General features: G+C 24.4%; 1 protein-coding gene across 1 annotated transcript in view; it reads right to left on the bottom strand.

The window, feature by feature from the left end:
- Positions 1-677: 677 nt before the first annotated feature.
- Positions 678-15,204, bottom strand: part of Trpgamma (Transient receptor potential cation channel gamma) — a 97,657-nt gene continuing 83,130 nt past the window's right edge. Inside the window, exons 15-18 of the mRNA XM_075297044.1 lie at positions 12,493-12,718; positions 11,745-12,428; positions 7,069-7,187; positions 678-1,157 (exon numbers count right to left, since the gene is read on the bottom strand). Coding sequence (XP_075153159.1) covers positions 915-1,157; positions 7,069-7,187; positions 11,745-12,428; positions 12,493-12,718 — 1,272 coding nt within the window. The 3' untranslated portion in view covers positions 678-914. The remainder of the gene's footprint in view (positions 1,158-7,068; positions 7,188-11,744; positions 12,429-12,492; positions 12,719-15,204) is intronic.

The following is a 15,204-nucleotide window of genomic DNA, read 5'->3' as shown; positions in this document are numbered from 1 at the left end:
GGAAATACACTAGACCAAAGATTAAAGAGAGTTTGTGTTTTTGAGATAGTTGGAGAGAGAGAAAGAGTAAGAGAGTTGGCATATGAGATATTACTGAGAAATGTTATCTGTAAATGGTGAGTTTAGTAAATAGGTGAATTTGAATAAGGTTCCCATTGAGTCTAGTAGTGTGATAGGAGTTGTAGAAAATATGTGATTGATAGATAATAAGGCTTGTGCGATGATAAAGGTGAGTTAGGTGAAAAGGGACTATGAATTTTCCATAAATTTTTCTGGTGGTGGTAGTTTTCTTTTTTTATTCTTTATTTTGGATTAAAATATTCTCGCATTCTTGTTTATGAGACGAGTTTTCCTAGAAATATTTGTTTTTTTCACGGTCATTTAAATACTTAACATATTATTATTGTTTCTTTAGTTCTTGTTTTTTCTTTTGATATATTTTTTGGTATTTTCTTTCCATTGTTAATATTGTTTGTTTTTGGTTTTTATTTCGAGGGGAGTGAAAAGATAGGTTTGGCTTTGACGGCAGTGTTTCTGAATCTGAATCCATATGGCAGCATTGTTTCCACAATAAATGCGAGTAGAGTAGTTAAAATGCATAACTTGAGAATTTCTTTGACATTCCCCCATTACATATTGATGTTAATGGCCAAGATTTTCACCATTACAAACAATAATTTATGTTTTTGTTTCTTCCGCTTTATGGGAAAAGTACAATAGCCTTTATTCGATTCCAGCAAATGAAACAGATTTCATTGAACTTTCATTTTTTTGTGTGCAAAATTTTTTCTTCCATTTGCTTATGGTATCCCCTCCACCATATCCACTCTCTTCTACGAATGGCATATATATTTTTTTAAATTCTTTTTTGTGAGACCCATTACTGCCGTTCTTATGGGCCATGAATGTGCCATCTAATGGATCACACCCGTTGAAGCACCACTACTACCACTTATCAATGGTTCGCGCGAATTGACGGACGTATTTGATGGGTCCAGATGTTGCTTTTCACTGGCCAGCGTAAATTCCGTTGACGTTTCCACTGAGTCATGTTGACTTTGGGTCTGCTCATGCCGTCTAGGTTTTGCTACATGTGCTGCATCTTTGTTTTGAGCATTTCCATCCGATGCTGGATAGCTGGATACACGTTTTAGAGCCTTTAATTTGTGGGGAAGATAAAAAAATGAAGATTTTATTAAAATATAAAATTAAGGTATTTTTTCTGCAGTAAAAAGAGGATAACATATTAATATAAAGAAAAACAACAACATGCCAACAAAATAGAAAGAATTATAATTGTGCAACTATTGTGATGTAAAAAATCGACAGAAGCCAAGGATATTAGTATAGAATTTTATTACAACATATAGCAAATATGCTTATATATAAAGGCATAAAATTTCATTCTGGGTCTATATATATCCTAAATTTAATAAAAAAAATTGAAGCAAAAATTATAATTTTTTTTTTATTCAAATTGCATTGTTTTTACGGAAATATGTCCTTAAAATTGATTAAATAATGTATTCTAAAATTTAGGTTGCATTATCATTGATAATAGATCCATAACTTTTTAAGTATTAAAATTAATGCAAAATAAATGCAGCAAATGCTGCAAAAACGTCGACTACCGCCCTAAGACAACAACATGTAAAATGCATTCATTTTGATCCCATTTTGACCCATTCGTTGCTTTTTGACTACCCTTTTGTACTAGGTGCTTTTGAATACGGCACGGTTCGTAGAATTCTACCAATATGGTAGTTTTTTAATTCTTTGGTAGAGTGATAGAATTCTTGATGTTTTGGTAAGTAGTACTTCTATAGAGTTATTTCTATAGAAAATTTTGCCAAATTTTTATTTCTATAGAAAATATTGTCAACATTTTATTTCTATAGTAAATATTGTCAAAATTTTATTTCTATAGAAAATCTTGTCAAATTTTTATTTCTAAAGAAAAGTCAAAACTTTATTTCTATAGAATTTTTTTCAAAATTTTAATTATATAGAAAATTTTTGTAAAATTTTATTTCTATAGAAAATCTTGTCAAATAAATTTTTATTTTTAAAGAAAATTTTGCCAATATTTTATTTCTATAGAAAATTTTGTCAAAATTTTATTTCTATAGAAAATTTTGTCAAAAATTTAATTCTATAGAAAATCTTGTCAAATTTTTATTTCTAAAGAAAAGTTTGTCAAAATTTTATTTCTATAGAAAATTTTGTCAAATTTTTATTTTTAAAGAAAATTTTGTCAAAATTTTATTTCTATAGCAAATCTTATCAAATTATTATTTCTAAAGAAAATTTTGTCCAAATTTTATTTCTATAGAAAATTTAGTCAAAACTTTATTTCTATAGAACATTTTTTCAAAATTTTAATTCTATAGAAAATTTTTGTAAAATTTTATTTCTATAGAAAATCTTGTCAAATTTTTATTTTTAAAGAAAATTTTTTCAAAATTTTATTTCTATAGAAAATGTTATCAAAACTTTATTTCTATAGAAAATTTTGTCAAAATTTTATTTCTATATAAAATTTTGTCAAAATTTTAATTCTATAGAAAATTTTGTCAACATTTTAATTCTATAGAAAATTTTTGTAAAAGTTTATTCCTATAGAAAATTTTTGTAAAATTTTATTTCTATAGAAAATGTTTGCAAAATTTTATTTCTATAGAAACTTTCGTCAAAATTTTATTTCTATAGAAGCTTTAGTCAAAATTTTCTTTCTATAGAAAATTTTTCAAAATTTTATTTCTATAGAAAATTTTGTCAAAATTTTATTTCTATAGAAAATTTTGTCGAAATTTTATTTCTATAGAAAATTTTGTCAAAATTTTATCTCTATAGAAAATTTTGTCAAAATTTTATTTCTTTAAATTATTTTGTCAAAATTTTATTTCTATAGAAAATTTTTGTAAAATTTTATTTCTATAGTAAATATTGGCAAATTTTTATTTCGAAAGAAAATTTTGTCAAAATTTTATTTCTATAGAAAATTTTGTCAAAATTTTATTTCTATAGAAAATCTTGTCAAATTTTTATTTCTATTGAAAATTTTGTCAAAACTTTATTTCTATAGAAAATTTTAATTCTATAGAAAATTTTTGAAAAATTTTATTTCTATAGAAAATTTTCTCAAAATTTTATTTCTATAGAAAATTTTGTCAAAATTTTATTTCTATAGAAAAATTTTTCAATATTTTATTTCTATAGTAAATATTGCCAAATTTTTATTTCTAAAGAAAATTTTGTCAAAATTTTATTTCTATAGAAAATGTTGTCAAGATTTTATTTCTATATAAAATTTTGTCAAAATTTTAATTCTATAGAAAATTTTGTCAACATTTTATTTCTATAGAAAATTTTTGTAAAATTTTATTTCTATAGAAAATGTTTGCAAAATTTTATTTCTATAGAAACTTTAGTCAAAATTTTATTTCTATAGAAACTTTAGTCAAAATTTTCTTTCTATAGAAAAAATTTGTCAAAATTTTATTTCTATAGAAAATTTTGTTAAAACTTTATTTCTATAGAAAATCTAGTCAAAATTTTATTTCTATAGCAAATCTTGTCAAATTATTATTTCTAAAGAAAATTTTGTCCAAATTCTATAGGGCTTTGCCCAAATAAATTTGACAAACATTCTTTTCCTCTGTTGGTTAAGCTACTCTTGTAGTTTAGTCAATGTATGGTTTTAAGCTGCAATAAAAAACAAAAGCAATGCTTAAAGAACAAAACCAACAATAACAAAACAAAACAAATGCAAATTTTATTTCTATAGAAAATTTAGTCAAAACTTTATTTCTATAGAACATTTTTTCAAAATTTTAATTCTATAGAAAATTTTTGTAAAATTTTATTTCTATAGAAAATCTTGTCAAATTTTTATTTTTAAAGAAAATTTTGTCAAAATTTTATTTCTATAGAAAATGTTATCAAAACTTTATTTCTATAGAACATTTTTCAAAATTTTAATTCTATTGAACATGTTTGTAAAATTTTATTTCTATAGAAAATTTTTGGAAAATTTTATTTCTATAGAAAATTTTTGGAAAATTTTATTTCTATAGAAACTTTAGTCAAAATTTCATTTCCATAGAAAATTTTCTCAAAATTTTATTTCTATAGAAAATTTAGTCAAAATTTTATTTCCATAGAAAATTTTTTTCAAAATTTTAATTCTATAGAAAATTTTTGGAAAATTTTATTTCTATAGAAACTTCAGTCAAAATTTCATTTCTATAGAAAATTTTCTCAAAATTTTATTTCTATAGAAAATTTTGGCAAAATTTTATTTATATAGAAAAATTTTTCAAAATTTTAATTCTATAGTAAATATTGTCAAATTTTTATTTCTAAAGAAAATTGTGTCAAAATTTTATTTCTATAGAAAATGTTGTCAAGATTTTATTTCTATAGAAAATTTTGTCAAAATTTTATTTCTATAGAAAATTTTGTCAAAATTTTATTTCTATAGAAAATTTTGTCAAAATTTTATTTCTATATAAAATTTTGTCAAAATTTTAATTCTATAGAAAATTTTGTCAACATTTTAATTCTATAGAAAATTGTTGTAAAAGTTTATTCCTATAGAAAATTTTTGTAAAATTTTATTTCTATAGAAACTTTAGTCAAAATTCTATTTCTATAGAAACTTTAGTCAAAATTTTCTTTCTATAGAAAAATTTTTCAAAATTTTATTTCTATAGAAAATTTTGTCAAAATTTTATTTCTATAGAAAATTTTGTCGAAATTTTATTTCTATAGAAAATTTTGTCAAAATTTTATTTCTTTAAATTATTTTGTCAAAATTTTATTTCTATAGAAAATTTTGTCAAAAGTTTATTTCTATAGAAATTCTTGTCAAATTTTTATTTCTATTGAAAATCTTGTCAAATTTTTATTTTTAAAGAAAATTTTGTCAAAATTTTATTTCTATAAAAAAAATTTGTCAAAATTTTATTTTTATAGAAAATTTTGTCAAAACTTTATTTCTATAGAAAATTTTAATTCTATAGAAAATTTTTGGAAAATTTTATTTCTATAGAAAATTTTGTCAATAGAAATTTTATTTCTATAGAAAATTTTGTCAAAATTTTATTTCTATAGAACATTTTGTCAAAATTTTATTTCTTTAAATTATTTTGTCAAAATTTTATTTCTATAGAAAATTTTTGTAAAATTTTATTTCTATAGCAAATATTGTCAAATTTTTATTTCTAAAGAAAATTTTGTCAAAATTTTATTTCTATAGAAAATTTTGTCAAAATTTTATTTCTATAGAAAATCTTGTCAAATTTTTATTTCTATTGAAAATCTTGTCAAATTTTTATTTCTGTAGAAAATTTTGTCGCAATTTTATTTCTATAGAAAATTTTTGTAAAATTTTATTTCTATAGAAAATTTTTGTAAAATTTTATTTCTATAGAAAATTTTTGTAAAATTTTATTTCTATAGAAAATTTTGTCAAAATTTTAATTCTATAGATAATTTTTGTAAAATTTTATTTCTATAGAAAATTTTGTCAAAATTTAAATTCTATAAAAAATTTTTTCAAAATTTTAATTCTATAGAAAATTTTGTCAAAATTTTAATTCTATAGAAAATTTTTTCAAAATTTTTATTCTATAGAAAAATTTTATAAAATTTTAATTTTGGAGAAAATTTTTGTAAAATTTTATTTCTATAGAAAATGTAGTCAAAATTTTATTTCTATAGAACATTTTGTAATTTTTTTCTATAGAAAATTTTGTCAACATTTTATTTTTATAGATAATTTTGTCAAAATTTTATTTTTATAGATAATTTTGTCAAAATTTTATTTTTATAGATAATTTTGTCAAAATTTTATTTCTATAGAAAATGTTGTCAAATTTTTATGTCTATAGAAAATTGTGTCGAAATTTTTATTTCTATAGAAAATTGTGTCGAAATTCTATTTCTATAGAAATTTTTGTCAAAATTCTATTTCTATAGAAAATTTTGCCAAAATTGTATTTCTATAGAAAATTTTATCAAATTTACAAAATAAGATCTTTTTGCTTGGTATTTTTTGGTAAATTTTTCACCAAATTTTGGTAGATTATTTTGGGCTACAGTGGCAACCGTTATACCGGGCCAAGGGTTTCTTGAGTTCTTGGTAGCGTATATTTAATGGAATTCGAATAAAGGACAATCATACGCCACCCTGTTATATGCATTAGAAGAATTTAAAATATTTTTGAATTAGTTGACTCTCAAATTTGTGATACCATGACAGCACTAAGGAAATACTACGATAAATCTCTTCCTCGAACAAAATTTAGAACCAAAAATAAGTAGCTCAGCAATGGTGAGTAGTATGGTGAGAACCTAACAAATAAATGCCATTGATTTCGTCAGTGCTTCGTCGCGTATACTTAATGGTATTAGATTAAATGATAGCCATACATCACCTTATTCTATGCAGCAGATAAATTTGAAATGTTTTTTTATAGTTAACACGCTTGAAAAATGCATTTTCTCAAGGAGTATAATATAGGGCGGCTATACCCTCGCCGAGTTTAAATTTTAGGACTAAAAATAAATCGCTCGTTGTCAAAATAGGTGGTTTTACCCTACAGTCTTATTTATAAAAACATAATTTTTTGCTATTAATAATATTAATTATATTAATAATAAATTCAAATTATGCAATTTTTAATACAAGCAAAGAAAACAAACTTAAAACAAATAAACCAAAGCTCAAAGTAAAGACAATACGGGTGCTTTACGTACACTATTAAAAATACACATCGAAAAATATTATGTTCTATTTTTTTTTTTATTATTTGCAAGTATAGGTGTAAAAGGAAGATAAAGGTGTTGATATTGATTGGTGGTAGTTGAGGTCATGGGCTGTGTTCAGATCAAACAATATTCGTTAGCAATAAATCATTAACAATTCGAAACACTCTTTTTAGCTTAATTCTATTGCATTCGGTGGAATCGAAAGGGTGCTTGCAGACGTTTAATCGCAGGGGAATAAAGAAAATATTTTTTTTTTTTGTATTTTTTGTTCTTTCAGGTACAGATATACAAAACCTTATCGTTTAACAAATCCACGGCATTAGCAGCTGAGATCGATTCAGTGACAGGGCAAATATTTTTACTCGATGAAAATTTCTTACGTTTCTTTTTTAAAGCAGCAATTGCGGTAAGACCTAAAATTAATGACATCAAAATATTCGAACAACGAAAACAGGAAAAGAGACATAGCAGAAGATGTAAGGGGAACAATATGTAAAGGAGCAAAAAGAAGAGAATAAAGAGAAAATAATTCAATTAAGTAACAAACATAATTATGGTTACAGTACATGAAAATAGGAAATCTTGCCAAAATTTCATTTCTATAGGAACTTTTGTCAAAATTTCATGTCTATAAGAAATTATTCAAAATTTCATTTCTTTCGAAAATTTTGTCAACACTCTATCTCTAAAGGAATTTTTGTCAAAAATTTATTTCTATAAGAAATTTTGTATAAATTTCAGTTCTATAAGAAATTTTGTCAAAATTTCAGTTCTTAGAAAATTTCGTAAAAATTTAAACTTTTATTTGACATTTTGTCAAACTTTCATTTCTATAGGAAATTTTGTCAAAATTATCTATAGAAAATTGTAACAAAATTAAATTTCAATTTTATTAAAATTTGTCAACATTTCATCCCTATGGGAATTTTTTTTACAAAATTTCAGTTCTATAGGAAATTGTTGCAAAATTTAATTTCTATAGGTAATTTTCTCATATCTTTAGGAAATTTTGTCAAAATTTCACTTCTATAGGAAAATTTGTCGAAAATTCATTTCTATAAGAAATTTTTGTCAAAAATTTATTTCTATAAAAAATGTTGTCATCATTTAATTTGTATAGGAAATTTAATAAAAATTTCATTTCTATAAGAAATTTTCTCAAAATTTCATTTCTATCGGAAATTTTCTCAAAATTTATAGGAAATTTTGTCAAACCTTCATTTTTGTAGGCAATTTTGCCAAAATTTCATTTCTATAGGATATTTTTATAAACTATCTATGGAAAGAGGAAACTTGTCAAAATTTGGTCAAAATTTCATTCATATAGGAAATTTCATCAACATTTAATTTCTATTAGAACTTTTCTCAAAATTTTTTTGTCGTCCTTTCATTTTTATAAGAAATTTTGGTGACATTTTTATGCAATAGAAATGCGTATAAATGCAATGTCAACATTTTATATCTATAGGAAATTTTCTCAAAATTTCATTTCTATAGGGAATTTTGTCAAAATTTCATTTCTATAGGAAATTTTGTCAAAATTTCATTTGTTTGGGAAAATTTGTCAAAATTTAATTTTTATATAAGAAATTTTGTTAAAATTGTATTTCTATAGGGAATTTCTATAAGGAATTTTCTCAAAATTTCTTTTTCATAGGAAATTTGCGCAAAATTTCATTCTATAGGAACTTTTATAAAAACTTCATTTCTATAGGAAATTATGTCAAAATTTCACTTCTTTTGAAAAATTTCTAAAAATTTCATTTCTATAGGAAATTTTCTCAAAAATTTATTTCTATATAAATTGAATTGTTTTACAGCAAATTTTATCAAAATTTCATTGCTATACGAAAAATTTTGTGAGAATTGCATTCCTATAAAAAATTTTTGCAAAATTTCATTTCTATGAAATTTTTTCCAAAATTTCATTTCTATAGAATTTTTTTTCAAAATTTCATTTCTATAGGAAATTTTGTCAAAATTTCATTTCCATGGATTTTTTTTTCAAAATTTAATTTCTGAGGATTTCTTTTTCAAAATTTCATTCCTATGGATTTTCTTTTTCAAAATTTCATTCTATGATAATTTTTGCCAAAATTTTATATTTGTACAAATTTTAGTTTTACAGAAAATTTTCCCAAAATTTCATTTTATGGTAATTTATGTCAAAATTACATTTCTATGGCAATTTTTGTCAAAATTTCATTTTTAAGAAATTTTCTTAAAATTCCATTTTTATGTCAAAATTATGTCAAAATTCACCTCTATAGAAAATGTTCTCCAAATTTCGTTTCTATAGAAAATTTTTTGAAAAATTTATTTTTTTTTTCTATCAAAATTGCATTACTATACGAAAAATTCATGAGAATTGCATTTCTATAGGAAATTTTGTCAAACCTTCATTTGTATACGAAGTTTTTTTTTTTTTTTTTAAATTTCATTGCTATGGACTTTTTTTTTAATTTAATTTCTATCGGAAGTTTTCTCAAAATTTCATTTCTATTGTAATTTTAGTCAAAATTTTAGTTTTATAAGAAATTTTATCAAAATTTCATTTAATTTTTATTAAAATGAAGATGTAAATGACATCTTGATAACAATTTCCAAATTTTAGTTCTACAGAAATTTTTCCCAAAATTAAATTTCTATAGGGAATTTTGCCAAATTTGCATATCTATAGAAAATTTTGTTAAAATTTCATTTCTTTAGGAAATTTTGTTACAATTTCATTTCTGTAAGAAATTTTCTCAAAATTTCATTTCTATCGGAAATTTTCCCAAAATTCCATTTCTATCGGAAATTTCCTTTTATAGGAAATTTTGTCCAAATTTTAGTTAAACAGAAAATTTTCCCAACATTTCATTTCTTTGGTACTTTTTGTCTTCATTTCATTTTTATAAGGAATTTTATCAAAATGTTCATATCTATGGTCATTTTTGTCAAATTTGATATAAATGACATTTTGATAAGATTGTCCAAATTTTAGCTCTACAGAATTGTTTGCCAAAATTGCATTTTTTTTTGGAACTTTAGTCAAAATTTCGTTTCTATATGATTTAATTTCTATAGGAAATTTTCTCTAATTTTCATTTCTATTCTACGAAATTTAGTCAAGAATTCATTTCAATTGGAAATTCAGCCAAAATGTTATTTCTGTAGAAAATTTTGTCAAAATTTCATTTCTATAGGAAATTTTGTCAAAATTTCATTTCTATAGGAAATTTAGTCAACATTTCATTTCTATATGAAATTTTGTCAAAATTTCATTTCTATAAGAAATTTTCTCTAAATTTCATTTCTATTCTACGAAATTTAGTCAAAAATTCATTTCAATTGGAATTTAGCCAAAATGTTATTTCTGTACGAAATTTTGTCAAAATTTCATTTCTATAGGAAATTTTGTCAAAATTTCATTTCTATAGGAAATTTTGTCAAAATTTCATTTCTATAGGAAATTTTGTCAAAATTTCATTTCTATAGGAAATTTTGTCAAAATTTCATTCCTATAGGAAATTTTGTCAAAATTTCATTTCTATAGGAAATTTAGTCAAAATTTCATTTCTATATGAAATTTTCTCTAAATTTAATTTCTATAGGAAATTTTCTCTAAATTTCATTTCTATAAAGAAATTTAGTCAAAAATTCATTTCAATTGGAAATTCAGCCCAAAATGTTATTTCTGTACGAAATTTTGGCAAAATTTCATTTCTATAGGACATTTTGTCATAATTTCATTTCTATAGGAAATTTTGTCAAAATTTCATTTCTATAGGAAATTTTGTCAAAATTTCATTTCAATAGGAAATTTTGTCAAAATTTCATTTCTATAGGAAATTTTGTCAAAATTTCATTTCTATAGGAAATTTAGTCAAAATATCATTTCTATATGAATTTTTCTCTAAATTTCATTTCTATAAAGAAATTTAGTCAAAAATTCATTTCAATTGGAAATTCAGCACAAAATGTTATTTCTGTAGGACATTTTGTCAAAATTTAATTTCTATAGGAAATTTTGTCAAAATTCCATTTTTATGGGAAATTTTGTCAAAATTTCATTTCTATAGGAAATTTTGTCAAAATTTCATTTCTATAGGAAATTTTGTCAAAATTTCATTTCTATAGGAAATTTTGTCAAAATTTCATTCCTATAGGAAATTTTGTCAAAATTTCATTTCTATAGGAAATTTAGTCAAAATTTCATTTCTATATGAAATTTTCTCTAAATTTAATTTCTATAGGAAATTTTCTCTAAATTTCATTTCTATAATGAAATTTAGTCAAAAATTCATTTCAATTGGAAATTCAGCCCAAAATGTTATTTCTGTACGAAATTTTGTCAAAATTTCATTTCTATAGGAAATTTTGTCAAAATTTCATTTCTATAGGAAATTTTGTCAAAATTTCATTTCTATAAGAAATTTTGTCAAAATTTCATTTCTATAGGAAATTTTGTCAAAATTTCATTTCTATAGGAAATTTTGTCAAAATTTCATTTCTATAGGAAATTTAGTCAAAATTTCATTTCTATATGAAATTTTCTCTAAATTTAATTTCTATAGGAAATTTTCTCTAAATTTCATTTCTATAAAGAAATTTAGTCAAAAATTCATTTCAATTGGAAATTCAGCCCAAAATGTTATTTCTGTAGGACATTTTGTCAAAATTTAATTTCAATAGGAAATTTTGTCAAAATTCCATTTTTATGGGAAATTTTGTCAAAATTTAATTTCTATAGGAAAATTTCCCATAAAAATGAAATTTTTAAAAATAATAAATTTTTGTCAAAATTATATTTGTTTGCATGTTTTTTTTTTTATTTTGTAAAGTTCGTTCTTTTGCTGCCTGTATTTATAACTTTTAGCCTTTCTGCATAGTATTGCCCACATTCAGCCACGACATCAAAAGTTAATTTTTCCTTGCAATTTCTCTAAAAAAAGAAACCCTAGCCAAATCAAAATCTCCAAACTTACCCGTTGGTGTATGGAAGAAGTGAGATCCACCTGCACTTCCGGCCGTCAAACCCTGAACACCCAGGGGTCCATTAACATTCAAAGGTTTCAGATGATCTTTACGTATTGCACTAGGTGTATAGGGCGAATTCACTACTGGACTATTATAAGCTGGGGCCGTTGATGTTGAGTCATTCGAATTGCTACTATAATAACTTTGCCCGTTCTGTGAATAGGTCACACGAACCTGTCCATGAACAGGTGATGAAGTTGTCGATGAATTACACACTGAATCTTCAGATTTTGAACGACCCAACATTTTCGAAACATTACCAACTTTGGCTGCTTCTATGAGAGTACCCCATTTCTTTTTGTGTCCCGCCATTCGTTTGTTATAGGGTTTCAATGCGGTCTTATTATATTTGTTTGCCGTTTGGACAGTATTCACTGTAGATATTAGGGAAGGTGGTGGAGATTCCATGCTATTGAAACTGTCTCCTGTACTAAATGTGGCCTTTTTCTGCATAAATGTGGGAGTAAAGAGATTCGAGAGTGTCGAATGTAGGATATCATGTTGTTGCTCAAAATTATCCAATGAGCTGGAAAATTCAGCAACGGGAGCTAATGATCCCGAGGAACCGGGAGGTGCTATATTGAAACCTTTCATAAGTCGTCGCTCCTTTTGGCGATTCTTTTTACCGCCTCCTATAGGGGGGAAGGGTGGAGAAGTTACGTAATAAATCTTTGTTGTTTAGTAATCCCTACTTACCTCCACCTTGTCCTGCCGATACATTTGTATCCATGCCACTATTTTTGAGTATCTCCACTAATTCACATCGGAATGCTGATATATCCTGTTTGATTTCATTGACATCATCTTCGGTTACACCCTGTGATTCGGCCTTTCGTTGTTCAACGGTCACATAACGTCTCACAAGATTTCTCATAATTTGCTGGTATTTGAAATCACGATCATTGGCTTGCTGGGCTTTACGCTGAAATAGAGGAGAAGACAAAACAAAAAAACCAAAAACAAAAATTTAAGTACAAATTTTTCTTTCAATGACAAAGTTGTACAAGCTTCCAAAGATCCGTAAGAATTATACAGATCTAGGAACTTTGTTACTAGGATTGGGTATGTTTAGTGTGATTTGATTAAGAGTCAGTGTGGTTTGGTATGACGATGCCAGAAAGGGACACACGTCAGCTACGCTGCTGTAGGTGTTGAGACAGCTGTAATCGCCTGAGTCTAGTTGGACCAAAACTACCCTGATCGATAGTTCGGATTGGGTATGTTCAGTGTGATCCGATTAAGAGTCGCAAAGGTTTGGTAGGGCAATGAAACAGGGGCGGAATATGTCACTCACTATGTTGTCATTTCCGTTTAAGTAGAAGTTGAGGTCTCTCTATTTGCCTGCTTCTAGTTGGGCCAATATTCTGATTGGTTTTGGGTATGTTCAGTGTGATCTGATAAAAAAAACTAGTAAGTTTGATAGGACAGTGGAACAAGGTGGCAGTCATGCTGTTATCATTTCCGTTTAAGTAGAACTTTGAAGCGTCTCTTTTTGTCTGATTATAGTTGGGTCCAATATTTTGTGATTGGGTATGTTCAGTGCGATTCGATAAAGAGTAGAGTAAATTTGATTGGGAAACGGTAGATAGAAACATATGTCAATCGCACTGCTATCATTTCTGTTTAACTATAAGTGGAGGAGTTTGTGCTCGCCTGATTTTAATTGGACCAGAACTAGCCTGAACTCATTGACTAAAAGTGGGTATGTTCAGTGTTATATGATTAAGATTAGGTTTTCTAGGACAGTGGAATATGGGGAATACACGTCAGCTACACCGTTCTCATTTCCGTTTAAATAGAAGTTGAAGCGACTCGCCTGGTTTTGATTGGACTAAAACTACCCTGAACTGTGTGATTAATCTTGGGTATATTCAATGTGATATGATTACGAGTCGAGTATGATTGGTTGGGCAATCGGGGGCAAATGTCAGCCACGCTATTGTAATTTCTTTTGGATCAAGACTAAACTGAACTTCGGGATTAACGGATATTGTTTTTTTTATTAAAATTCCTGTACTTTAATTATAAGACTTTAATATTTTTGTACAGGATATGCTTAAATAAATAAATAAATATAATTTTGGGTATGTTCATTGTGATCTAAGTAAGAGTCGATGTAGATGGACATAGTTTTTTTTTGTGATATAGGAAATTTTGTTAAAATTTAATTTCTATAGCTAATTTTTTTAAAATTTATTTTTAAAGGAAATTTTCTCTAATTTTTTTTCTATAGGAAATTTGTCAAAATTTAATTTCCACTGGAAATTTCGTCAAAATTTTAGTTCTATAGGAAATTTTGTCAAAATTTTAGTCCTATGGGAAATTTTGTCAAAATTTTATTCCTATGGGAAATTTTGTCAAACATTCACTTCTATAAAAGTATCATCTGTAAAAATATCATTTTTATTTTTCAAAATTTTCATTTATCTAGGAAATTTTATTAAAATTTCATATCTATATTAAATTTTCTCAAAATTTAATTTCTATAGGAAATTTTGTCACAATTGCATTTCCGTAGGAAATTTTCCAAAATTTAATTTCGATAGGAAATTTTCTCGAAATTTCATATCTATAAGGAATTTTCAACAAATTTAATTTCTGCAGGAAATTTTGTCAAAATTTCACTTATATAGGAAATTTTTCTACAAAAATTTATTTTTGTAGGAATTTTTTTAAAAATTTCATATCTCTTGCAAATTTCCTCGAAATGTCATATTTATAGGGAATTTTTTTAAAATTTCATTTCTATAGTAAAATTTATCAAAATTTGGATTTTATAGCAAATTTTGTCAAAAATTCATTGTATAGGAAAATTTCCAAAAATATAGGATTTTTTTCACAATTTTATGTTAAAGATATAAAATATTCTCAAACTATCATTTCTATAGGAAATTTTCAACAAATTTAATTTCTACAGGAAATTTTGCCAAAATTTCATTGCTATAGGAATTATTGACAAAATTACATATCGATGTAGGAATTTTGTCAATTTTTCATAAAAATTCACTTCTGTAGGAAATATTTTCAAAATTTCATTTTTCTAGGAAATTTTCCCAAAAATGTCATATTCCTTAAATTTTCATTTCTATATGAAAATTTCTCAAAATTTTGTCAAAAATTCTTTGTACAGGAAAATTTCTAAAAATTGTACTTCTATAGAATTTTTTTCTTAATTTTATTTTAAAGGTAGGAAATATTCTCAAACTATCGTTTTTGTAGGAAATCTTGCAAAATTTCATATCTATAGGAAATTTTTCAAAATTTTATTTTTATAGTCTAAATTTAATTTCTATATGACTTGTTATCAACATTTAATTTCCACAGGAAATTTCGTCAAAATTTTAGTTCCATATGAAATTTAGTCAAAATTTTAGTTCTATATGAAATTTAGTCAAAATTTTAGTCCTA

The sequence above is a fragment of the Haematobia irritans genome, chromosome 2 (assembly GCF_050003625.1).
Source record: "Haematobia irritans isolate KBUSLIRL chromosome 2, ASM5000362v1, whole genome shotgun sequence".
In the NCBI taxonomy this organism is placed as follows: Eukaryota; Metazoa; Arthropoda; class Insecta; order Diptera; family Muscidae; genus Haematobia; species Haematobia irritans.
The sequence above is the reverse complement of the archived record's forward strand: the minus strand, read 5'-3'. Positions and strand labels throughout refer to the sequence as shown.